A 26725-nucleotide genomic window follows, 5' to 3' on the forward strand; every position below is an offset into this window, starting at 1 on the left:
TTAACTGATAGGTAATACTGATGCATTGGTACATAAATAACATTTTACAGTTGACTCTATATATCATATAATTGCTGTGATTTTACACTTCAAAGAAAAGATAAAAATCACCGAACATGGTTTTCATAGGGATATGCTAAAATGCAGTATGTTCGTGTGTGTGTGTGTGTGTGTGTGTGTGTCTGTGTGTGTCTGTGTGTCTGTGTGTGTGTGTGTGTCTGTGTGTGTGTGTGTGTGTGTGTGTGTGTGTGTGTGTGCTTCTGGCTGGTTGCTGTTTGCTTTTGTTGGCTGTTTATCACTTTAAATCTCTAAGATCTCGCTCCCTGCACTCACCATACAAACAGAGGAGAGTTCACAAGGAGAAGATGAAAAGTTGAAACCAAAGTGTTTTTGGGGGGAACGTCAGCATCAGAGTGTCATAATAAGTCTCTCAGCAGTCTTCTCCCTCCATCCGTCTGAACTGCTTTCTCTGCACCAAGGACAAAATGCTTACACCACAGTGGAGACGCGGTGAGAAAAAGAAGAGCCTCTGGGGAGAAAAACTTCAGGGAGAGTTTGGAGAAAGATGAGACGAGGAGGAGGAGGGAAGAAGGTTAGTGTAGGTGTAGAGGTAACGAGATGAAGTTTTAATGATCCCTGTGGGGAAAATGGGCCACTGCTGCAACAAATACTGAGAGGATACTTGAGGAAAAAATGAAAGAAAGAGTGTCAACAGCAACAGAGAAGATGAAACGATGTTGGCACAGAGATGCATCGCCACTGACAAAATAATTTGACATATGGCAGAGCACGTATGGAACGGTATGGAGTGCAACACAGGTGACAGACGGATATAACGAGTGAACAGTAAAAGATGAACGTGTTTCTGTATTGTTGTGTAATACAAGTCAGATTGAGGGAAAAAATTGGGACCAAAGGAAAAATAAAGTAAGATACAAAGAAGCGGGGGATTCAAATTATGGGCAGAGAAAGGAATTGGGACGGTTTCGGACCTTTATTTTGAAGGTACCCTTCTCAGTTTTGATCAACTTTGTCATAAGTATGGAGTTCCTCAAAAACATTTTTTCAAATATTTGCAATTAAGAAGTTTTGTAGCATCAAAATATAAGACATTCATGGCCACACCCCCACTATCGATTATTGAGGAAACGGTGATTAATAATTTGAATGGTAAAAAACACATATCTAGATTCTATAACCTTTTAGCGGAGTACTCAACAGAATCAGCATCAGATAAATTAAATGCTTGGAGAACAGACACACAAGAAAATATTAGTGAAGAAGATTGGGGAAGAGCATGTTTAAAAGCGCAAAAGAATTCAATTAACACAAGATTAAAATTGATTCAGTATAAGTGGTTAATGCGTGTTTATATAACCCCTGTAAAACTTCACCATATCTCCCCTAACATCCCTGATGTTTGTGTTAAATGTCTGACTGAAAAGGGAACTTTGATTCACTGCCTATGGGAATGCTCTAAGATTTTGGTATTTTGGGAAAATGTAGTTAAATGTTTATCACGGATGGTTAAGTGTAACATTCCTTTAACGTCAACAATCTGTATACTTGGAATATACCCCAAAGACTTCATCAGAACAACGAAACAATCGAAAATGATTGACTTTGGACTACTCCATGCAAGGAGAGTGATTGCACTATATTGGAAAAATGTAGAACCACCATCACTGGCAATATGGAAGAAGGAGTTGATGACTTGTCTTGGACTGGAGAGATTGACATACATTGTTAAAGGTAAACAAGAGGAGTTTGCTTGTATTTGGGAATCATTTATGTCATTCCTGACCAATGAAACGGATAACACTGACTGAATAACAGGTTATGAAATGATCCTGCCCCCCCCTTTTTTTTTTTTTTTTTTTTTTTTTTGTATTCATTTATTTATTTATTTTTTGCTCCATCTTATTCTTTTATTTTACTCATTTAGTTTTTTCTGTTGTCACTGTCCTTTTATTTATTCTCTTTCTTTGTCTGTGTGAATGAGTGGCTGTTCGAGGGGATATAAATGAAAATGTTTGTATATTCGTTTGATATACACTTGAAACTTCAATAAAAAATATTGTTAAAAAAAAAAAGATACAAAGAAGCCAAGAAGAAAGAAGGGAGAAAAATATTCAATATTTTTAAGGGAGACTTTAACTATTTCAATATAGCTGCATTTCCACTCAAGTACTTCTGGGATAGTACCCCTTGAATCCTACGTAACCCATGGTAACCTTAAACACGGTACCTTAACGCCAGATCCGCTTTGCATTTCCACTGTGGCTTCAGGATAACCCGCTTTTACTTTTCCAGCAGTTGGAAAACAACAGGAGAGACTGCTGCATTTATTAACTGAAACCCTGTGACCTGTACTGTACATGACTGCCAGATAACAACATACACAAACTGCTCACCTTTTTACCCTCTGCTCTGCTCTGCTTGCATTCACCATCTCTTTTCTGCTGCTCTCTCTCTCACCCCTTGATTCAACCGGTTCCCTCTCCGTTGTGTTTTGGCGGCGATCGCCTCCGGTGGCCCGTGTCGTGTCTATTTTTGACGGAGGCGGACCGCAGCCACATCAAGCTGCACAGAGCAGATAGTTCCAGACAGGAAGTCAGACAGCGAAATGGCATAGAGCATCCGGTCAATTTAAAAAAAAAAAAAAACCCTGTGCAGACTCACGGTCTACACAATAACAAATAATGAAATGATTTGACTTCGTAGCCTACTCACGCACAGTAGAGGCACAAAAATCAAGCAGCCATAACCTGTCCAGCAGGTAGTGTAGATTCAGTCCTGTAAGACTGTGTTGAGGGCTGAGGTGTATAAGCCTCTGACGGTCACCAGTTTTCTGACTCCTGAGCTCCTGAAAAAGTCCTGAGCGAGAAACCGCATCCGTGAGACGTCATGTCTTGATTTTTTTCATCTTTTCCTTCTCCTTTCATGTGTTTGGAAACTTAACATTAAACATAGTTCATGTAAATGTCTGACATTTTAAAAAAAATGTGTTTAAATGTTATTAAAAACACCCCATGATGCTGCGGCACCCACTTTGATAGCCACTGCCATAGAGATACACTGTTATCCAAAAACTATTCAAAACACATCAATACGCCACACTGTTGGAATGGGTGACATGTTCCTTCATTTCCATGAACACACTCTGTAGTTTATTTTGACTCAGACACAGACACTATGCTGTCTCATTTTACTGTCAAAGATTTACATCTTCTGTGAGGTGAGGAGGAGGAGAGGAACAACACAAGTAGTCTGAAATGATTGTTAGTAATTCATGACAGCATCAAGGGCATCCACTTTTTATACAAAACAATTAATTTCCTGTCTACACTCTCGACCAAGTGTAACCAGCTGCCTCTATACAATGTCAAGGACTTTGTCATCAGATCTTACAAACGTGAGCATTTCATGTCTCTGCCTTCCCTCGTTTAACCCAGTGTGTGCACCATGTCTTATTATGATGATCATGTAGCTGCTGATCAGCCATTTTGCTTTACATTTTGTCTGTTGCCCGGAGACATGAAGAAGATCTGCATGTCAGCAACCTGCATCTCTGCTCTTATTGACTTTCTCTTCCATACGATAAACACCAGAATGTTGTTAGAATACAAAGATTTGGACTTTATGGAGTTTTGTCAGACTGAAATTAGAGATAAATTGGGTGACCTCTTGTGAACAAACGTGTCTCTAGCTCTCTCTCACTCACTCACTCACACACACACACACACACACACACACACACACACACACACACACACACACACATTGTATGTGACTCTGAACGCTCATCACTGATGAGAAGGTAGTGATCTGTGACAGAGGAGAGCAGCGGTGAAGTTCACTTTATACTTAAGGGAGAAACGATACTTAATGCCCTGAGTGAGTCACTTTAGTGAAGTTTGTTTCGAACATGTGCTTTGAAAATTGAATGAGGTCTTTTTTATTCTTTCATTTTTGCTACCTGAAACTCTAGAAACACTTTACTTCAGAAACACTTTACCTCAACTCTCCTATTTTAGCCTTTAAAAGCAATACAACTGATAATTACATTTTTGGAATGTAGCCGTAAGCACGTACAAGGACGTTTTCAGTTCAGCTCAGACTTTTATTGTCCCTCAAAGAGAAATTTGACGAACGGTAGTGGGTAAAAACACAAAGACAACATACAAGAGGACACAGGACAACACAAAAGAAAAACAAAGAAAATGCAACTGTTAAAAAGAATCAATTGGAGAGGTAGCAATAATAAAATACTGGGGAACAGGTTTTAAAGTAAATGAAGGGCATTTATTACACCTGGAACATACTGTAGGACAATGCTCTTTGCCCACGGGAGCTCTGATCAAATGGGAGAAGAACTAATCCCTCCAAGAGTGGATGGTCAGAGTCGGCCAGGATCGATCTTGCCTCCCCCTGCCTTCTTGTCTGTCGTAAGTATTTGACAAGGAAACGTTTTTTGCTGCGATTTCAACAATATAGGAGAGATTTTTTTTTGCTTTTTTTAATCTTATATTGATGTATTTGTCAGTAACAGGTGGCTGTAAAATGTTTATGAAAGTGTTTCCAACAGTTCAGCTTCATGGTTCAAATCGAAAACACTGATTTAGACCATAATATTACAAATCCTGGTTACAGCTCTGCATATGTTCTTTGTAAAGTTATGATAAATGTATTTTCTTCTACTAAGTGACATTCTTATTTCCCCAAATGAAAATTACACTTTTCAAAGTTCATCATGTAGCACAGTCAGGCCTAAGGACTCGTAGTCTTGCCTTTCATATTTTATGGTTTCGATCTGAAAATGCTTGAAGCGAGCGGCTTTAAGCAGCCGCCATGCTTGTGTACTTGAGTGTCCTTGTGTGCAGCAATAACATGATCCCCTACCTCTGTGCTCCTTTCTACTCTATTTGCTCACCGGCGCCAAATTAACAATTTGCGAATCAAAGGAGTCATTGAACACCCTCACTGTAAATTTATTCCACCTTTCATTTCACATGTCTAATTTAGTTTCCGCTCACTTCCGCAAACCTATCAACAGCCATCATCAGCATGAGTGTTGAAAAAACTGTGAAAATAAACTTGCATCTGTGAGGAGGAGGAGGGGGGGGCGATGAAAACAATTATTTCTAGTCATTTTGTATTGGTTTGTAGCCGCCTTGAATGAACAAAGGCTGAGTGTTTTTTTTTCTTCCTTTTTTTGAGAGGTGGTAATTTATGTGGACTTGCTCTCGTAATTGGAGAGTGGGGAATTGGCATTAGGACTGGGGAGCAAATGCAAAACAAAAGTAAAAAGGACAGAAGATGGCAGTCTGTCTGTCTCCGTGCGCGAGTGAGAGAGAGCATGTGTGTGAAAATCAGTGAGAGGGAGAGTGTGTGGTGTTTTGGTGGAGCTCCTCTCATCTCTGCGAAGGCTTTTATCGTCTCCTCTGGTCGTGGCGCTGATGAGGAGCTTTACAGGCGGCGAGAAGAGAAGGAGAAGCTTGTTAGAGAAAGGAGGTGTTGATGAGATAATTACACAGCTGTCACGGTCCCTGTCTGGCCCAAGAGCTGTGCCATCAACATGTCTGTGTGTTAGTGTGTGTTTGTGTACATATACAGTATGTGTCAGCTGTGTACATGTGTACATGTTGTGAGTGCGTATATTTGCTGAACATGTTTGTCAGCATATCATTTTTTTATTTTTTTTTTTAAATGGTACAATGCACATTTTTGATTGCATGTTGTCTTCCATGTGTGTGTATGTATGTATAGTGTATACTATGTGTGTATGTGTTTGTGTGTGTTTAGACACTCGGTGTAGAATAATAGTTGCACTCTTTCCTTTGAAATGTATGGCCATGTCTTCTGGGGTGGAAACGAGTTTTTGAGCTTCTGTTATTTTCTGCCATTTCTTCCTTCTATAGACCCCCTTCTCTCTCTCTCTCTCTCTCTCTCTCTCTCTCTCTCTCTCTCTCACTGTGTGTGTGCGTGTGTGTGTTTTTTTTAAGGCGACATTGTTGTTGTCGGCTGTATGGAATCACTGCAGGCGCTGCAGGCAAACACTTCCACTTCCTCAAAGACAGCCCATAATTCTTCCATGTTGACTTCAGACACACTCCCTCTTTCAGCTTGCCCTGACCACTGATAGGGACAGGTGGAGTGTGTGTATGTGTGTGTGTGCGCGCGTGCACGTCACTGCATTTCAACATCATTTGCGGGCCTGGCTGATTTGATACATGCCAACATCAATGCCAGGCCGCAGGCGTCCACGCGCCTGCTAACCTGCTGGCCAGATTGAGTCGCGGCCGGGGAGGGAAAAGTAATGGGGGAGGAAAGTTGACCACCGCCCTGGGAAATATGTGGCGTGTCTCTGTGCGAGCGAAAACAAGCTCTCAAGTTGGCGGACAGCTTTTTCATTTGGTGCTTACCAAGATGTGGAGGAGTGAAGGGTGGAGAGGACGAGAGAGAAAATGGTGGCGGTGGAGGTGCAGTGGGATGTGAGGAGGGCCGGTATTGGTGGTTTGTGTTTCTGTTATGAACAGAGCGCTGTGAAACAGGAACAAACTCAATTTCAAGCCCAGAGTCCTTGAGGAGAGGCACTTGGTCGCTCCACCCGCTTCCACCACCAAACGAAGGCTTTAACCACTTCACTGCTGCCGAGCCTTTCGGCTGGAGCTACAGGACCTCAGCACTAGCTCTCATCAAGGTGTGATGGAGGTTAGTCAGTCAGAAAAACGCTACTTCAAGTGAATGATTCTCTGTGAAGCACTGAAAATGAGGTTGACAAAGTCGAACACAAGCTGAACACACCCTGTCCATGAAGGTGGTGTGCGGAGAACTGGGCTTCACGCCTGTTTCTCCTCCATGTAAGATGAGAAGAAGTGTGTGAGGAGAAATGAACAAAAATTGCTAATTACTGCCTGTCCTCTGTTTTGTTCACACAGTTCCTTTCACATTAAAGCAAAGCATCAGACGTGCCACTAAACCCTATCGCTTGTATACAAGTCATAATTCAGACAGCAAGAGCAAATTAGATAAATGACTCCCACCACCTTCAAAGACAGAGGGATTTCTCATTTGAGCGGAAATTAAATTAATACCACTGGGAACGGCTTGTGAATCTTCATGCGGGCTGCTGTGGCGATAACACACCGCCTCACATGTTTTCGGATTCAGGGAGGGGATATATTTGTCCTTTTTTTCTTGTCCTTTAATAATAACAGTGTAGCTGAGCAGAATTCCCCCAGCGCGTCGAAGAATTATTAAATCCACTTGCGCCAGTACGCCGCTTTCATTATGTCACTTCGGTGGGCCAATGAAGAGCACTCAGAGGAGTGTAATTGGCGGCATCCATTTGTGACCTTGGCTAGAGTGCGGAGGCCACCGCATCATCAATACGAGACGGCGGGATGTCGGCGCCCTGAGGGAGGGAGCGGCAGAGAGAAGGCTGGTAGATGGGGGAGGGATGGATGGAGGGATGAGAGGATGGTGGCACTGCCATCTGTCTATGTGTTCTGACCCACTGCCCTCCTCAGCGGCCCAGTGCTCAAATTAGGAGGAGTGACACACCAGCTAATTACAACACATGAGTGTTTGTGTGTGTGTGTGTGTGTGTGTGTGTGTGTGTGTGTGTGTGTTTGTGTGGGAAGCAACAGAGAAAAGATCGCGAGGCTCCACTTGGCAAGATTTTTATGGAAAAATAATTCTGTCTTATTATCCTAAATCATGAAGTGGAGCAGCAGCAGACAAGAGTGCTCCATCCCCATTACCGTGCTTTAAACTCATCCTATTTGCCTCTATGAATTGTGGGTGTAGCCACTGCTTGACCCACAGGAAGTGTCAAGTCCACACATCAGAGCAAAACACCAAACTCTCTCCAAACTAGCAGCAACCAAGCACAGTTAAGGGTTCGACTAATTTTGACTAAGTAACCCAGATCTCATCTCTTTGGTTTGCTCCTGCACAGGTTGTTAAACTTAAGCATCCTGTCTGCAGTTTACCGGCACGGTACGAGACGCCTTGCTATTAAAGTTAATTATTTTCAGAATGGCTGACTCCTGCTATTTGGAGCCACCAAAGAGCCAGACTGCTTGGGATAGTTTTAATAAAGTCATCTGCATCTCCTTTATTTGGACATCATTTGTGCCCACACAGGTGTTTTCAATTATTCCGGCTGATTAGATATTTTTTCAGGCTGAAGATGCGCAGAGCTTTGCTGGGAGTTTGTAAAGTCCCCGAAGTTTACATAAATGTGGGGTAAGCGATTCTGGAGAAAGAAAGTTGATTGTTGAGTCTCTTGAGACCTATCCTGACTCGCCAGATTTAGACTGTTGGTATAAGATCTGTCATTGGGCGCCTATTGCAGGTGGCGCTCCCCTCTTCCTTCAGCTATCTGCATGCCACTGTTACATGCCTACATGCTGAAAGTGGCACGTTACCCTAACCTGGTTGCTAACGGTACTAAACTGAAAAAGCCAGCAGCTGTTACATTTCTTTTGCAGGGATGAAGATATTTTAATGCCACTCAAAACAAGTTCTCCCTGACGCTAGGCTATTTTGCAGGCAGGGGCACCGTCCTGGCTTTAGTGCCACCAAAGATGATTGTGATTGGTTTAAAGACCAAAAAAAAAGAGAAGAGAGAAAAAAAGCCAGGGTGTTTTTTCCTCTATGGTCTGGCCAGACCATTCTCCAGCACTGACACAGAGCAGTTGAAATAGATGTGGCTTTGCAAGACTAAATGAGACACAACAGGAGTGACTCAGGCCGAGCCACCAACGCAGTTCTGTAGTGGTCAGTCCACCACTTTGGTCCTGACTGAAATAACAACTGACTGTACAGCTAATACATTCTGTACTGTAGACATTCATGGTCCCCAGAGTGTGAGTGTGATGATACCCTGAGCTCTATCAGGTCAAGTTTAAATTTGTTGATGACATAGTACGATGAAAACTAATGACAATCCAATCAGACTCAGGTATACTTTGTGGTTAGTGTTAATTAGCAAATGTTAGCATGGGATTGATATGGTGAACATGGTAAAAATGACCTGTTAGACATCAAAGTGACCATGGTAGCATACATACTGGACATTAGCTGTGCCAACGTACTGCCATTGACATACTGTATAAAGATGGATGACACGTCTCCTCCCACTGTACAAAAATGAAGCCAAAATATTCCAGACGCAAGCGCTGCCATTTTATGCTGGTGTTGGCATTTAGAGTCAGAGTCTGCGCAGATGTGATCCAGCCACCAGGGGGCAATCAAGATGTGTTTGGTTTGGTTTTATGTCATGTTTACCTGCATGGTTCAGTGTCACAGCTTTCATCAACCTCATTTCCAGCAGCAGCAGCAGCTCCTTCAGCCCAGACCTCTACTGTGTACTTCCAGTGGGGTTATCAAACGGCTGACAAAGTTAAAAACTAGCTATAGCAGCAGATACTTTAGCAGCTAAAGCAAGACTTTTCACAGGGGTTGTTGGAGACCAAACAACAGAGCTAAAAGAACACTGGATATTGACTAGAACTCTAACTGGATGGCTACTGGAGGCAACTGTTAACATGTTAGCCCCTTGTCTATCTTTTAGCCCGTTCTGTAGTTCTCTTACTTTCTCCTGGTCAAAATGTATTAATGCACCTTTATAATAATCGGGTAGATGTTTGTGGAGCCCTCCTAGCAGGTGCAGTAAAAGTTAAGCAGAAAGTCAGGTGTCAGTCAGGCCCGGCGTGCTCACACAAGCCAGAGAGGAGGTCTAATCAGGCAGAAGTGAAAACACTTGTGCGAGTGTGGAACGACTGTGCAGATGCTTTAAGTACTCATCACTGCGATGTGTTCTGCAGATGACAGAGTCACTTGTCACTCAAACTGCGTGGGTGGTTCTCTTTTTGTTGAAGTTTGACTTTCTGTTGGAGGTAAAACACATTTTATAAAGTATAAAAGTAGTATAAAAGTAATTTCCCTTTTGTCCGTGGACTAATAAACCAGAAAACATTGCATATTCAGAACATCTAATGTCAAATATTTGTTGCACTATCAGTTTGCTACATTTTCTAAGTGACCAAAGAGCGATGCTTCATAATCTCTGATTGTGTGTCTGAGAACTCATCAGTATGGGTAAAAAGTATACGGACATGAACCCAGCCAGCTGAGGGGGAGGAGGCCAGGCCGTGCGGTTCACTTCCTGCTTCAAGGCAAAAACGCTGTAGCTTTAACATGCAGAAGAGACGGGAAGAGAGCAAGTGTCAGACAGAAAGATGAAGGATGAAAGACGGAAAGCTAAGAAGTGTGAAGTGTTTTGTTAAACTCATTCTAATGTGAGGAACATCACTTGGTTGCTTGACAAGCAGCCCTGGGGCAGAGATCATATTAGCTGGAAGTGTTGAAGAGGAGGGACACGCGCACACACACACACACACACACACACACACACACACACACACACACACACACACACACACACACACACACACACACACACACACACCTGCTAGCGCGGAAGATATGGACACTGCCAGTGGGTAGAATTAGTGGTTCGCTAAGTTCTTCATCCACTTTTTCCTCATCTGTCCATCCGTCTTCCTTGTTAAATCCTGCCACTCAAATGTAAAGGTGTGTCCAGACGGAATGTGAGGCGAATAATAAATGTGCCATGTTTTCATGCAAAGTCGATGCAAAGAGGTGAGTGGGCGCAAACAGGCGTGAATAAGCGGTAGGCAGCATAAAAAGAGGCGAAGAGGCATCTACGTATATGATTTGAACATGTTTTGAAAAATGTGTGCTTATTCTGAAAAAGAAAAAGGAGAAAGTGAAGGAAAGTTACAGAAAGAAACATAGTTTCTGATAAGTCCTGATACGAATCCAAGCTATAACTCCGTAAAAGTACAGTCAGTGGTCTGCTAGCTGTGACGTATTTAACAGTACTGTGTATAAAAATTCAAACACTTCTTTGAAACTCATTAAACATGTTACCTGAGGAATAGGCCTAACCCAACAACCTAAATCCCTGAGATGTATGAAGTTCTCAGTATTATTATTTTGAATTAAATTAATGATAATGGCGTGATGGTGTCAATGATTGTCAAATTATTTTTGGATTTTTTGGCAGGTTGGCAATATTTTGTTTATTTAGGGGGCATTCTTAAAACAGTATATTCCAACAGCGCTCTGATTTACGAACGGCCCAGTTAGGCATTTGTAAAAAGTCACTACGAAGCCAGAGTGCAGCCTTCTGGCGTTATTCAGAAACCACGCTCTCGGAGCAGTCAGTGTTCTGTGAACAGTTAAAATGGCAGCCCGAGCTAAACGTAGCAACTGTGGACTGATGGATGAACTTAACAAAACTATTTAAAACACATGAGCAGAGAAGAGTGAGTTGTTTGTATGTGTGGTGCTAGCTAAGTGGTCTGTGTTTCTATGTTGTTTGACAGTATATGGCTCATTATCTCTTACATTGTCCTCGGTGTCAACAAGACCTTTCACAAGAAGCGCTACAAATTGTATTATACTGAATTAGCCTAGTTTCATGTATAGGAAATGTTTTCTTTCGTCCATTTATGGGTTAGGGTTATGTAACTGTGTAACATAGCTATGACATTACACCTGTCATGAACATGAAGCAGTCTTTATGAACATTTATGAATGTTTATGAGTGTCATTTGATCAGTGATGTCATTTTTAATATCAAACACAGTTTAAGATCTTTGTTACGGCAACTTGACGCTGTGTCATGTCAGTCTTACACCCCTTCAAATGAAGTGATGCTGTTTATGTTGGCTTCTGTATGCTTATCTTATGTTATTTTTCGATTCCTGGGTGGATGGATTTATTTGTATATAGTGTTGCTTTCACACACTCAAACCCATGTATGTTCTTTTGTACTTTAAATATATTGAAATCTTTATACTGCATGTTGAGCTATTACTAAAAACTTTAAAGAAAAAAGCTTAACAAAGCCGTGCTGAGTTGCAGCCTGCAGGTGATCTTGACTGAAGTCATCAGTTTACTCAGTGTTTTACGGTAACTTTCAGCCGGTCACTTCGTTTCACGCTGCACATTCAACAGTAAACGTTTCATTTCCTGTTCTATTCTGAGACTGGTACCCCTGAGGTCCCAGCTCTGAGGGCTCCGAGGGTGAACAAGGTCAAGGTGACATCACACGCTGTGACACCCGCCTCAGAGTTGCCGTGACAACCGTCCCACCTCATCAGTCACACCTGTCAGACAGGTGTATGTGTGTGACTCTGTCAGGTGCCAGTACTCACAGAGGATGGTGATGAAGGACAGGATGGATGGGGGACGACAGGAAAAACAATCATTTAAAGTTCATCACTTACCCTCTCTGTTGTTGTTTGTGCTCTCTCTGCAGTGAATCTTCTGGACACGACGACCATCACAGGAGACTGGGGCTGGCTAACGTATCCCTCACATGGGGTAAGAACAAATTGTCCGCAGAGGATTTTGTGTGAGAGTAACATTTTCACATAACAGGACAAATTCAAATAGCTTTAAAAAAGCTCTTTTGAAAGAAATAGACTCCATCAGTGTGTTTGCTGGCTAATCCTTATTGTAACTGTGTCTCTGTGAAAACCCAACAGCACAAATTTCCACCACAAAGCGACACCTGTTGCAAAGGTATTCCTATTTTTATCCCGTCTGAAGGCATGTGAGGCTGTGATTTTCCAGTCGAGGGGGAGTCTGCGCTTATTAAATGTGATCCGGTTGTAACGCTGACACCACAGGCTAATTACATGTTCGTCCGGTGCAGCCAGACAACTATACACACCACTCACCTAATTCCAACATCAACTGCGACACCACTTGCAGCCCCCCTCCACATATTGGCAGAAAGGTGCAGATCACAGAAGGGGGGAGCTATAGCCCCCAGGGGGAGGATGAGGAGCGGGAGATGAAGGGAAGAGGGAGAGAGATGAAAGAGAGAGAACGAGGTGACAGCGAGGGCACGGCGTCGCTACATTAGCATATTGTAATGCCACATGATGAAGCCTGGGGTGATGAATTAGGACTCCTGCCGTGATCTTTATAGCAGCGAGATGCCACCGTGTCCCCGACTCCCCCGGCTGTCAGTGAAGTGGTAGAAACATTTAACTCACCTCCGGCCCACACAACAGAAGGCGGTGTGATTGAACAGCGGCCAGGAGGAACAGATGGATTGTCTTTCAAGTCTTGAGAAAAGAGCTGGAAGAATCGGATTAGAGGTTTGAGCGAATGACTCCTTCTGTGTAAAATCAGCGTGAGGAGTGAATCTCCTCTGTCCTGACAGGCAGCATGTTATAACATCTAGATTACATAAACTCAGCTCATGATGTTTCATTTAATTGGTTCAGTCTGCCAGAAATATTCGCTCCTAACCTGATGAGAGACGATCCTGCACACTGAGCTCCTGCACATGTAATGTGTGGATGGATTTATAGCTGGAGCTCAGCTCTGTGGCATTATGGTGCGGTTACATAAGGTGTGCATCTTGATGCTGGATGGCAAAGGATCTGAGGATGCTGAACAAGCTCTGTGATGTTCTTGTCAGCTAGTGACAAAAGAAAATTTACATTGGAGTCAATTATATGTTTAAAAATACAGTATGGAATATAATTCACTGCCTGTTTTTACGTGGTGAAATATTTTTAAAAAATCCACAATAGAAAATAATGCATACCTACGTTTAGGAGCCACTAAGCTCACTCTACACACTTAACCCCAAACTGAATCCATAGATATCTTCTAAAGATAATTGCTATCCCAGAGGCCGCAAAATATGGAAAACATAACTGAAAAATATGAAAGCAGCGGTCTGGGAGAATGTCCCCAGAAAAATGAGTTTCGTAGACTTTTTTAAGACTGAGAATAACAACATAATAAATACACTGCAACAGCATTTTTATGTCAAATACCTAATTAATCTTACTTTCAATTCTCAGAAAATAATGCAGAATAATTCTCCACTCCAGCATGAATTTACCTAAATCTCTGGCATAAAATAACATCAGTTTCATTCAGTCATATTTTTATGCCCTTGCCACTGGGAGACTCTGTCACCATCCTCTTGATGGTGAAATCATTTCAACCCTGGTGATCTGCACAAACATTGACGTGGCAGATTTCACTAAACACATGCCACTTTCCTTCAAAAATGTCCAAAACTGAATTATTTTTTGTGCTTCTTTCTCTTCTCCATTTGTTTGTCCATCTCTCATTCACGATGTACAGGTACAGAGCCAGAAACTCAGAGAAGCTAATAACAGGATAATTCCAGGAAAGTCAGGTTGAGTTGGCAACTGTGTTTAAAAGTAATTAGCATTTTGCCATATTACTGCTACTGCACTCTGAGAATTCTCAGACCGAAAGCATCTGATAATACAAAAAAAGTATTTTCAGATTGTTTGGGATGCTCAGAAAAACTTCCTTCTGACTAACTCCTTTAACTTCTCAATAGTTTCAAAAATTTTCGGAAAAACTAAATAAACTAATTGTTTTGGTTTTTGATGGTGTGGTAAGTCATTTCGTAGTTCTATCGTCCATTGTGGAAGAGTTGACAGAACAGAAGAATCCCAGGAAATGGTCACACAGATATGCCTGAATCCAAAAGGTTGAGACGTGTAAAACATAAATAAAACATAATTGGCATTTGCTGGTCCTTTTTAACATAAACCTAATTAAAAACAGTACGAAGACAAAATACTGTATTTCATGTTCGACCTCATCACTTTCATTGATTTTTGTAATTATGTGCTTGTTCTGAAGTTGATGGCAGCGACACGTTTTAAACAAGTTGGCACAGGAGCAGCAAAGACTGAACGTTGATGAATGCTCCAAAAACACCTTTGAACATTCCACAGGTGAACAGGTTCATTGGTAACAGATGATAGTAACATGATTGGGTATGAAAGGGGCATCCTGTATTTATTTATACTGTATTCAATTCTATATTACTTACTCCACTGAATTCGTTATACAGTGACAGAAACACTGTAGATATTTTGGTGCATTAAGAACTTAAGCACAACTCAATAAGTGTAACAAATGATGTGAAACAAGGTTTGAGAGAAAATGTAAGTAACCGGCCAAATACCTGCTGAATATGCTGCCTGTAATCGGCAGCATATTCAGCATTGGTACATCTGCCATACTGAGATCAAATAGTCAGAATACAGATTAGTGTGCACCTCGCTCAACAATACATTACTGCTTATACACGCAACTGAGATTACAGTTGCGTTGTGACAACTGACAGTGATAGTGTGCATTTATCTGTGTACATAGAGTTTGTTAGAAGAGCTGCGCTTGTACAGTGTAAGTCACTACACTGAAGGAGCTACTGTCCTCCATGTAGGAGGTTTGATTTACTCGGAGTACTAAGTGCCGCTGTAGACTGGGTATGTTTTGAGCTTGATAATGATGCATTCAAAATGAGTGTTCAGCAAAGCTATCAGAGCAGCAGCAGCACTTTGTTGCCGTGGGCCTGCTTCTGCTTTCAGGTCTTTCAGCCATGCTGAGTGGAGACAGAACAGCACCAACGTCTGATGGTCCTGTTTGCACTGCTAAATACAACATTTTCAGTGCTTTTGTTAAGGGATTCATTTACTGCGTGCTTCAGCATTCATCAAGAACTTGAAAGTTTGTGTCATATGACAATGTAAAGATAATAGGTTCCATTTTTTAAAGTCTACTTGACAACAGTTCTCACATGCTTTTCGTGAGCTGACAGAGGTCATTGTGACTGTAATCATTTCTCCTCTCCATGTGAAGACATCCTTGACTACACTGTATAGGTTGCGGGATAGAATTTACGGTCCTCATTCTGTAAAATAAAAAAAAAAATAAAAAAAGCATTTTAAAGTTCAGTTGAAGCTAATATAAGCACAGTGAGTTTACCAAATTAAGTGTATATCTTTGGGTAGTTATCCGTCAGTAGGAATTCCTTTTTTTGTGTTTCCATGGACAATATTTCTTTGCTGAGCCGTGGAGGAATGATGCATTCTGGTAGTCACATGTACAGTAGGTGTGTTGCCGGGACCAAGGAGTCTAATCCTTGGAGTCACATACTTAAAAACACATTATTTTTCTCATACTGTCATCGCTGCAGCTCCTCTATTCACCCTCTGTCTGAACGCTCCTGTCTCTTTAAGGACATCCTCCTAAAAGTAAAAGGCTAGTCTGCTCTGATTGGCCAGCTCTCACATCCCAGAGCGAGCATGTTTCCACAACAGCTCTGTCTGTGTTTTTGCAACCATGTCCATGCTCGGGGCGTTGCTGAGGTCAGTGACTGTGTAGTTGTGACATCAAAATGTACAGAAGTCCTGGCGGCTCAGTCAAAGGCGGTTTCTTCTGTCACTGTGCATTTCTCTGTGGATGGAGCGTTTTAATACTTTCACAATACTCATATAGCACCTGGACATGCTTTATAGTCAAAAAGTCACTTTCTACAATATGAGACCTTTAACTTGGGCTGAACTAACCAATAACCTAACTGTTTTAACATTCATATGGCATAAGTGTTGAGTTTAGATAAACTTGAAACATTCTGAACGTTTTCTTTAACACACACTATTCATAATGTGAGTGATATGTAAGGTGCCTCAGACAGTATATGTGCCTGTGCCTGTGTGAGAAAGAGAGAGAAAAAGGTTGCTGAGACCTCATGGGCTCTTTGATAAATGGATGTTTTGACAGTTTCTAACTCTCACACCTGCACAGACACACACACATTCACACATATAGCACACATATAAGGTCATTTTTCGCCATCCTGACAGTTTACAGTGTTATGAATGTGCCATGCTAGCAGCATCACTTCTTCAGCTGCCCTCTGCTCCGGGCAGCAGCAGCTTTTTGATGGTCTTAGATTGAGAAAATACAACTGCAGTGGAGGGAAAAGATTTCTGTCGCCCGCCGATTATGTCACAAAAAGCTGTTATCACTCGGCGCTCAGAGTGACTTGTGTATGTACGGTCACGCCGTGTTTGTTCCACAAAGCAGCTGGATTCTGCAATATCATGTGAAATGCACTGTTATATAACAAATACATTAAACTTGGCTCTGTGGTTAACCCGCAGGTTGAGAAATGTTATTTTTACATTGAAATGTTGTTCAGGAGGGGACACGCATGTCACTGTGAGCGAGCGAGTGAGGCAAAGGTGAGAGGGAGAGAGAAGGAGAAATAGATAGAGAGGCTGCCCACAGGGAATACAAGAAGAGTAAGTGTCAGGTCTGTGCTGAAGGAAGATGGATTAAAATTGTCAGCGTGTAGTTTCCTGAATGTAAAGTCATTTTCAGACAGAGGGACAGGGGACAGTCATTTCCTCTCTGCAGCTCAGACAACTATGTATTTTTATTCTCTTATTTATTCTTTCATTTGTTTTGAAAGGATTCTCGCCAGATGAATTCCCTTTGCATTTAGGCACACTGTATAGTATATTTAAAGCTGCACTAATCGATATTTTAATATTAAAAATTGGTCAGCTAATTATGTGTAATCAGGCTGTACTCATTTAGTGCTCATAAGAGTGTGACCTGTGTGCTGCAGCTGCTGGGTGGTGCTTAACTCTTCATTGGATGTCACACAAGCAGTTGTATGAGGGTAATATGTAATGTGAAAGAGGTCACTCATATTGATTAAAGCACAGAGAATTCATCATCATCAGACTATGCCAAGTCAAGTCAGGCCAATTGTGTTTATAAATCACAACAAACCATTCCACCATGAGCAAGCACTTGGTGACAGTGGGGAGGAAAAACTGCATTTTAACAGGCAGAAACTGGGAGCAGAGCTGGACTCATGGTGAACGACCATCTGCCAGAGCGTCCTAAAGGACTATGGAGTATTTTAGCATCATTGAGATTACAGTGTCAGAGCTCCCACCAAACTCATTCCATGCAGCTGTTTGTGGCAAAAACAGCTCCGTTAAACCCACTGTGTACTACCTCACCAAACAGCAGAAAGACACAGTTAGATACAAGCCGATGAACATAGTGGAGCGTTTAGCAGCTTAAGAGGCAGATATATTGATCAGGAGTTGGCAGCACAGTAGCGCGTTTCTCCGCACCTGTTAATTCTGCTCCTCCGCGCCTTTCCAATCACACATAGAGCTGACCTATTTAATAAACTAATGCATTTATAACATGTAGCCTGTTATGTATTCTGGATAAGTGGGACGTTGCTTCTTCAGCAACAGTGAAGTTAAGGACCATAGACTCGTGTATTGATCTGCAGGGATTGTTTTTTTTCTGCTGCCTGCAGCCAGTGTGTCCGTGTGTGTCTGCTATGAATATGTATAAACACAATCAAAAACAGCAGTGACACTATTTGTAATAGATCATCAGAGTGTGTTTTTTTTTTTTTTTTTGCCAGAACGCTCAAAGAGAAAATAGAACAGATGCCAGAACGATCGCTACAGATTGTGAGCAAAACAGCCTAATTGGTTAACATGAGCAGCGAAGGGAAGCAGGCGCGCTCTGTGCGTCCTGAGCGCAGTATGGAGAGGGCAGAACAGAGCTTGTGAGAAGTTTGTAAGAAAAAGTGAGAAGTATGCCAAAGAGCAAAATTGAAAAATGCCACTACTGAAAGAAACAGTGAAAACTGGCCCACTTCAACAACTGTCTAACTTCTTCTTCTGCTCTAAATACTTGATCTATAAACAAATATAAAAAAAAAAAAACACAGCTGAAAATTTCACTCTGAGTAACTTTCGAAATAGTGGCCAATTGTTTCAGGAAATCATTCAGCCTTTTGTAAAGATTAAACTATGTACAATTTATTTTGCTATGGTCTATTTGTTTTGTTGGTGTTTGTGGAGTGTGTTGTCGGCTTTTCTTTGATGTCTTGTTGAAGATTTGAAATTCAGTAAACTTTAGGTCGTAAACAAGATGAAACAATAAACAGTATGTGACCCACTTTTAAAGATATATGTATGGGCTTGAGGCTCAGAGCCACAGGCAGGGTAGCGATGCCAGAAAGTACAGAAAACAGACAAACAGTGCTGGTTTTAGGTTTTTTTTAATTGATGTCTTGCCAATAAGAAAAGTATAGAATAATTCCAGCCTTAGTCTTTAAAGATAAAGGCAGCAAATCACTTAAAAACATGCACACAACACACAACTTACATGAGAAAGAAAGGCGCTGGGACTTCACCAAGGTAGGTGTGAGCTATACTCCCAGAGAGATGGAGGGATGGGAGGAACAGAATGGAGAGACGGAGAGAGAAAAAGGGAGGTGGAATCTTTTAGTCATGTTATAACCGGATTAAAATGTTTCCAGGAAAATAGCAGAAGACTGTCAGCTTTCACTTGCTGTTCAATCGACAGCGAGTGGATGTGTGTGTGCATGTGTGTGTGGGTTAGGTCTGTATTAGCACCCTGACCTCTCCCTCTACGCCAGTCTCGTTTGGATGACATCATGACAGATCACGTCTCCGACTCAAGGGGCATCTTTCCATCCAATTTATTCAGGCAATGGTTAGGACGCCCGTGGGCTGTCCCAGGAGCATCTTTCCCTGTTTTTCTCTCTCTTTCTCCTCTCTCTCTTCCTCACACACACACACATGCACTCTCTCCCACTTTCTCTCAGAGCTTGTCAGATAGGGCAGGAAGACTTCATTATCCTCCAGTCCGATCTATGTTGGCCATGACAGGTTCATCCACCGGCCACCACACAATCGATACGGCTGACAGTACAGTGTGTGTGTGTGTGTGTGTGTGTGTGTGTGTGTGTGTGTGTGTGTGTGTGTGTGATGATTAACGTGGGCCGCAGAAGCCATGATGTGGATGAGCAAGTGATGAGCTGAAGTGTCAAAAGCCCACAGTCTGTTGCCATTACTAACTATTTCTCAAACTCCCTGTTACTGTCTCTTCCTCTGTCACACACACACCGACACACAGACACATTTTTTTTTTTTTGCATATTACTATCTGTAGCATCTGACAGTGCCTTCCACTGCTGGCTCTTAAAGATGAGTTTATCTGATGGCTATATGGGCCAATCTCAGACCTGCAGGAGTCGTGAAGGTGTCGATGAGTGCAGAACAGCTAGACGGCAAAATATATATATTTTACCCAGCAAGCATTTCCTGTTGAACTTTTCAACTTTCAGTTTTTATGTTACCATATAAATGTAAAATAGCATTATGATTGGCGGGGCAAGAAATGTATGTAGATGTCCGCTCCATTAAAATATTCCCTCCATCAACATCAGCATAATAACCTCTTGTTAACATTCACACCTGCACACATAGCATGCCTGCTGCTTTCATAACATTGTTTAACAAAGAGGTTATCACAGTAACTGTTTCTAATGCACAGTGACAGAGAATTTGTTGAGGAGAGTTATTTAAAGCAGACCAACTCGACTGGTGGCCCGTGGGCCGAATGCATCCCTGTAACACTCTCATTCTGGCCCTTTGATCATTTTATTAGTAGGCCAATTAGCCCATTCGTTAGTTATATGTGTTGCCGAGCACAAAAATACTCTTTATTTCATCATAAAGTTTTAACCTAGGCTGCAGGCCCAGCAGAGTAAATTTAGAAGAATCAAACTGACAACCTACTTCTAAGATTAAATAGTTGATTTTGTTTGCCCTGTACCTTCGCATATATACGTTTTTCATTTGGGGAAACTAATAAACACAGTGGAGCAAAACAACTAAATATTAATTAGTCTAACACATTTGAATTTTGAGCTTTACAGGACAAACATAGGGGATGTATAAGTCCATCCTATGGCACTGTTTCTCAAATCTTGCTCCTCTAAAAAAAGTCGTTGAAAAGGCCTGGCTTAAAGTATTGATTGCTAATAAGTGAAATTAGTCATTAATGGGGACCAGCACAGGGATCTGCTAGTTAAAACCTAAAAGTCGGTGTAAGCAATATTCTAATATTAGCATTCAAACACATGAATGCTTGTATGTAAACTGTTTTGCTTGTGGTGATAAACCCTGCAGTGATGATTCTCTGTGGGTTAGGGTAGCTGCACAGAGCTTCAAAGCAACTTTAAAGCAACAACTCCCAGCTCACTGTCTAGCTGTCTGGCCTGCAGTTTTACTGTTCACTCTCACGGCTCAGAAGAAGCTCTAATAACCCACTGTACACTACCTGCTCAGCACCAAGCAGCAGACAGACACAGTTAGAGACTACTGTAGCTGGTGAACATACTGGAGCATTTAGCACCTAAAAGAGACAGATATTTTTCTCAAGAGATGGTGTTGACCAAAACAGTGCTTATTTATATGTATATGTAATGAACTTTTTTTTAAAATGCTGCATTTAAGCAACAGGAACATTTTCAGATAGGCTACTTGGGGACTTGTACAAGAATATGGTTGAGTTTGCTGACAATAATTAGCTAAAATGTTTTGATAGAATTTTTAAAATCGTCCTCTGTAGAAATGAACAGGATAGTGTCATTATTGTAGCATCTACTAAGTGCTGTAGTGAACAAGAGAGTAATGACAGATGTAGGCCTATGCATTTCAACAAAGGAAAACGAGGAAATAAATCAAAACTTTCCCTTTTTAAACAACCGTCATAGCTATTAGTGTATAGATTTCTGAGTTTACAAGGTGCACACTAACGCAACATGAACTTCCTTTCTGTCTGCACCAGTTCTACAGCAGAGGAGAGAATAATAGATGTATCCCCGGAGATAAGCAGATTAAACGTTTAAGACGCCCGAATGCGACAGAGACTTTCACCGTAGGTTTTCATGGCAGGACTATTTTGGTACATTTACCTGCCAGCATGGCAGATAGCCTTACGAGATTTACTCGCCGAATGGACTCACATCTCTCTACCTACCCAGCAAGGTTGGAAAGAACACTAACCAACGACACTGATTGTTTTTCCTTATCATTTCACAGGACAACAAACAGTCTAATTCGGATTCCGTAAGGAGGCGGGGATGCAATTTAAAGTTTTGGGGTTGAAAGAGAAAAGTCATACAGTTGATAACAACGCAGTGAAACAACAATGAAACACTGAGGCACTGCCATACACGCAGAACAATGTCTTTGACATAACTTTGCGTTTCACTTTACTTTATTTCTCTTGAAACTAAGTAAGTAAGTTAAACCCCTCACATTTACTATTCTCAATATCTGACCCAAATGAAGACATTATATTTAAATAAGTCCTGAAACAACATATATTTTTTTGACATTGTGTCTGGGTTTCAGCAGCACCATCCTCCAGGTGTGATTATACACTTCCTCAACACACCTTCAGCTAGTTTAACACACCTTCAGCTAGTTCTTCAACTTCCTGTGTTGCCCTCCCGATGACCGTCCGCTGCGGAGTAATTGGCCGTACAAGCTCCCATGAGACAGTGGCATGGCCGACACAGCACAGCTGCTGCTGGCTGATTGTGGTGCTGATACACCTCTGCAGCTGCTCTTTGGAACTATCTCACTTAATATACATGCCAGTTTAAGGCAAAGATGTGCTGCAAGTGCTGGATCGCTGGAGGGGCCCGATGTAGCATCTGTGAGGGCAGCAGAGGAGTGTGTGTGTGTGTGGATGCAGGCATGTTGGTAGATGGTAGTCTCAGTGTGCAGATTGGCCATCTTGATTTGAAAGACCTTGTGCCAGCATCGATCCATTTGAATGTGCTGATCAGCGCTGCAGTCCACAGAGGGAAAACTGCCCAGGTGTCTGAATGAGAGACAGACCACTTCAGCCTTGATGGGGTTTGACGGACTGCTCTATTCTGCTGGTGGCTTTAACAGGTGCAGCAGGCATTATCTGTTTAGAATTACATTATCTGAAATAGGCTGAAGTGTGGAGTCATATCCCTCCAATGCATCTTCTTGGACGCTTGTTGAGACCTGTAGGCTGATGCACCTGCTACAGTAGCTTTTCTTTGAACATAGATGGAACATAGCAGTTACGCTGTAATAAGAAAAAGGGTATGCACCATAGAAGTGTGTTACAACATAAGTGAGTTGCTGCAGGCTGGAGTCTTTCCCAGCTCACAACGGTTGAGAGCCAGGGTACATCGGGCACAGGCCACCAGTCTCATGGCCAGCATATCTAGACATTCACACATTAACTGAAAGACAATGTAGAGGAGAGTATAGTAGAGGACAATGTAAAGTAATGAGAGTAATGTCAGAAGAAACTTACCGCATTCATCTTCATCAGCATTGTTTTCAATTAGCAGATTATTATCAGCAGAAGAAAATACCCCTTTTCCACTGGTCAAAAATCCCACTTAAACCCGCTAAGATCAGGCTTTTGTGTGCAATGAGAATGTGTAAACTGCATTTACACCCGGGTCAATTGACTCTGCAGTAGACACAGGTTTTTAAAACCTCTGCTCGGCTCAGCTTCGATCTAAACGTAAGACCTGGGTGAACACGCTAATAAGTGATGACGCGTTATCAACATCCGATGTCGGCTCGTAAATAAGAAAAGAATCTGGGATGCAGTCTATTAAGGACATTTTATCACTGGACATAATGTTGGAGGCGGAGCCCGAAAAGCTACTCAGTGGTGTTTTGAAGCCAAAAAAGCTCGACTTCCTGGCTATGAAGATGCCTAGATCGCCGACCGACCCTAACTTCTGGTTTAGCGCCCAGCTAAATAAAGTACAAATGTGTTTTATTTGTAAGTTAAGTGCAAGGTTTTTGATAAGTTATTTAAGAGGAAGTAAAAAAAAAGATTTGCACTAAGTGTTTAAAACTAATGCCATAAAAAAGTATACAAATGGCTGTTTGCTTTTACAGTATGTATTATTATGTTAATAATCGAAAATAAAAACTGTATCTTCATAAACAATGCACTTTCTAGTACTTGAACACTGACGTGGCCCTCTTACGAGATGACAATACCAGCAGTGGTCCCAAGCCTATGTGAGTTTGAGCCCCCTGCCCTAAACGTCTAGGCCATGAGAGGTGAACAGAGGCCGTGAGCAGACACTGATGCTCTCTGTTGTAAACTCTGCCACAGAGGATATTTGGCAGAAAAGACTTTATCACACACATACTTTTATAAATTTGATTTAAATAGCAGCAAAAATATTCTTTTGATTTCTCTTTGTCAGGGTGTTTTCATCTATTTGAACATAATTGCGCACACAGGCACACAGAGGCACGTATCCTGTAAAAAATTGCATCTCAGAATAGATAGCAATTACACCATCTCCCCCACTGATCCCAGACCAGTGCAATTAACACCCCTATTCCAGAAAGGTTATCGCTGTCAAAGAGTCCACAGACAGACAGACACACACACACACACACACACACACACACACACACACACACACAGGAGCAAAGTTATTAAGTCTGTTCTGGTTGTGTGGCCGGTAGTATGAGAGGAGAAAAGGTGTTGGGCAGAGCCTGATATTTTCACTGAGTTAATATGCAGACCTGTTACTTCACATAGAGCCGAGCATTAAGCCTGGAAATGCCACCAGTGCACACACACACACACACACACACACGCATACACGCACACACACACACACACACACACACACACACACACACACACACACACACACGCATACACGCACACACACACACACACACACACACACACACACACACACACACACACACACACACACACACACACACTGTGTGTTACACGGCCATCACACCCCACTGACTGTCTCTATCTTCATCATCCTCCTTGCATTCCTCCCTCTCTGTCATCCTCTCTCAGTCTATGAGTTCTAAAGAAACCTCCATCAAACATATTCATCTGAAATGAAACAGCAGTCTTCGTCTTTGACTTGCTCCTGACACCTCTCGCCCTAAAATGTGTGTCGGCTGCAGCTTCTGCACGCTTTAATATAAGAGAGAGACAGTGAGAGAGAGTGGTAGTAAAGGATTACAAGCAGTTGGATTATCCCTTAATCTGATAATTATGTTAAGGTGCTGCCAGGTTCTGCGGTTAACAAAAAGGTTTTATTAGACTATACAGAAATGTATGAAGAAATATTAGTTAAAATGTTATCTTTTGTGAGTATGAATGAATATTATTCAAGAGGCATAAAATCAAGGCAATTAATATTATAATTCTCATATAAAATGGGTAATCCTTTAGCAGTCTGACAAAACACCAGTATCACACTGTGTTCATCAGAGTGGTAGTTTGCTCACTTGTCGTGGAGATGGATCTATTGAGTGTATTGACTTCATCCACTACACTTTTAGAACTTGTTGTCCTGTTTGGCTCAAGTTAGGCATCAATGTTCATTCTTGACCATAGCATTCAAAGCCCATTTGCTAACTTTTGCAGGGCTTTCAGCCAGCAACTTTCATCTGACATCTGCTTTCAACAGATCCATCTCCATGATGACAATGAAATTTGTCACAAACTACTTTTTCAAAGGTCAAGAATAAACGTTTTGTCACATAACAGGTAGTAGAATTATAATTATAATATTTATAATAATAAATGGATATGAGCCTCATAACACTTACGTATTTGCCTTCACTGCTGTGCTGTTCAGTGTATAATCTTGCAGGTTTCAACATCTAATTAATTTGCTCTCCACTCTTGTTTTTGTCGACAAGATTCAGCAAGTAGACTGTATAATTAGTTAGGAGTGTAACAACAAGTCCTCCAATTAAATGACAAAACACATCACTTGTCCATGCCCTCCAAAATAAATGTTTATTCCATCTGATGTCAGTATCCACAGGACGACATTTGTCTGACAAACTGACAAATAGAAATCTGTTTAATGAATACGCGACGCTATGGAAGGTTTGGTTAGGTTTAGGCACAAGTTTAAGGTTTAAGTTAAAATAAGGACTTTGTTTAGGTCAGAGGACCATGGTCAACACTGGATAATTTTAAATAAAGGTTACAGTTGGGGAACTATCACGTTCAACAACTCTGACAGCCGGTTAGAAGACCCTTCCATCAGCCCCAACCTCTTCCCTTTGCAAACTTTGTGTATCTATGATAGCTCACCATACTTTATTTTCTCCTGAGAAACTAGAGTCATCACTCCAATGCCCTCAAATGTTGTTTTTCTTGGGAGGACAGCCTTAAAAGTAATTTTTATTTGCTGTAATTACTTATTACAGTACATTACTGCATTTTGCATTGTGATAGTAATCATGCCGTTACATAAGGTGTCTTTTATTCAGTATAATTACTTATTCCAGTACACTCACACTACATTTTGAATGTAGGTATGTGTTTTCACTCATAAAAACAAGTTGTTTTTCTAAAATAGAACAGCCAGCGCTAGACCCAGGCACCAGACTGTGAGCCGTAGTTGCCCAGGTAAACACATCACCATGACTGGCTGTTGCAGTTCCAGTGTCTATTTGCTCAATAGGTAGAGCGAGCAGGCCGGGTGGCAGAGCAGGGGCAGGGCAGCCTGGCCTATCTGCTCAACCTAACAAGCCCAGAGACACTCTGACAGTGAAGAACAGCTATGGAGGACCAGCGAGAGGGCGAAGAGATCAGTTTGTTTATCTCAGTTAAATGTAACAACAGCACAAGAAAAACAGCCATAATGAATGTACCTCAGTCTGAAAATGCTACCTGGTCTGGTAGTTTGGTTGTGTGCTTTGCTTACATTACTGGGTTAGCTGCTGGATGACTCTGTGGCTGCTGCAGTTGCTCACATCTTTCTTCTCTGTCATTCTTGTACAACTAGCTTGCTAACAACTTTAGCAATATATTTGCCAAGCTTTGTCCACTCTGCCCATGTACTCAACCACGGGCAGAGTGTGCACACTAGTAGGCAGGTATGTAGGTAGTC

General features: G+C 41.7%; 1 protein-coding gene across 4 annotated transcripts in view; it reads left to right on the forward strand.

Annotated features, from left to right (window-relative positions):
• The window catches only part of epha8 (eph receptor A8), a 133045-nt gene that overhangs the window by 15455 nt on the left and 90865 nt on the right, over window positions 1–26725 (forward strand). For all 4 annotated transcript variants that reach the window (XM_084347907.1, XM_084347906.1, XM_084347908.1 and 1 more), the window contains exon 2: window positions 12362–12426. In XM_084347907.1, coding sequence (XP_084204033.1) covers window positions 12362–12426 — 65 coding nt within the window. The remainder of the gene's footprint in view (window positions 1–12361; window positions 12427–26725) is intronic.

Source organism: Pagrus pagrus (assembly GCF_965226575.1).
Source record: "Pagrus pagrus genome assembly, chromosome: 3".
Classification (NCBI taxonomy): domain Eukaryota; kingdom Metazoa; phylum Chordata; class Actinopteri; order Spariformes; family Sparidae; genus Pagrus; species Pagrus pagrus.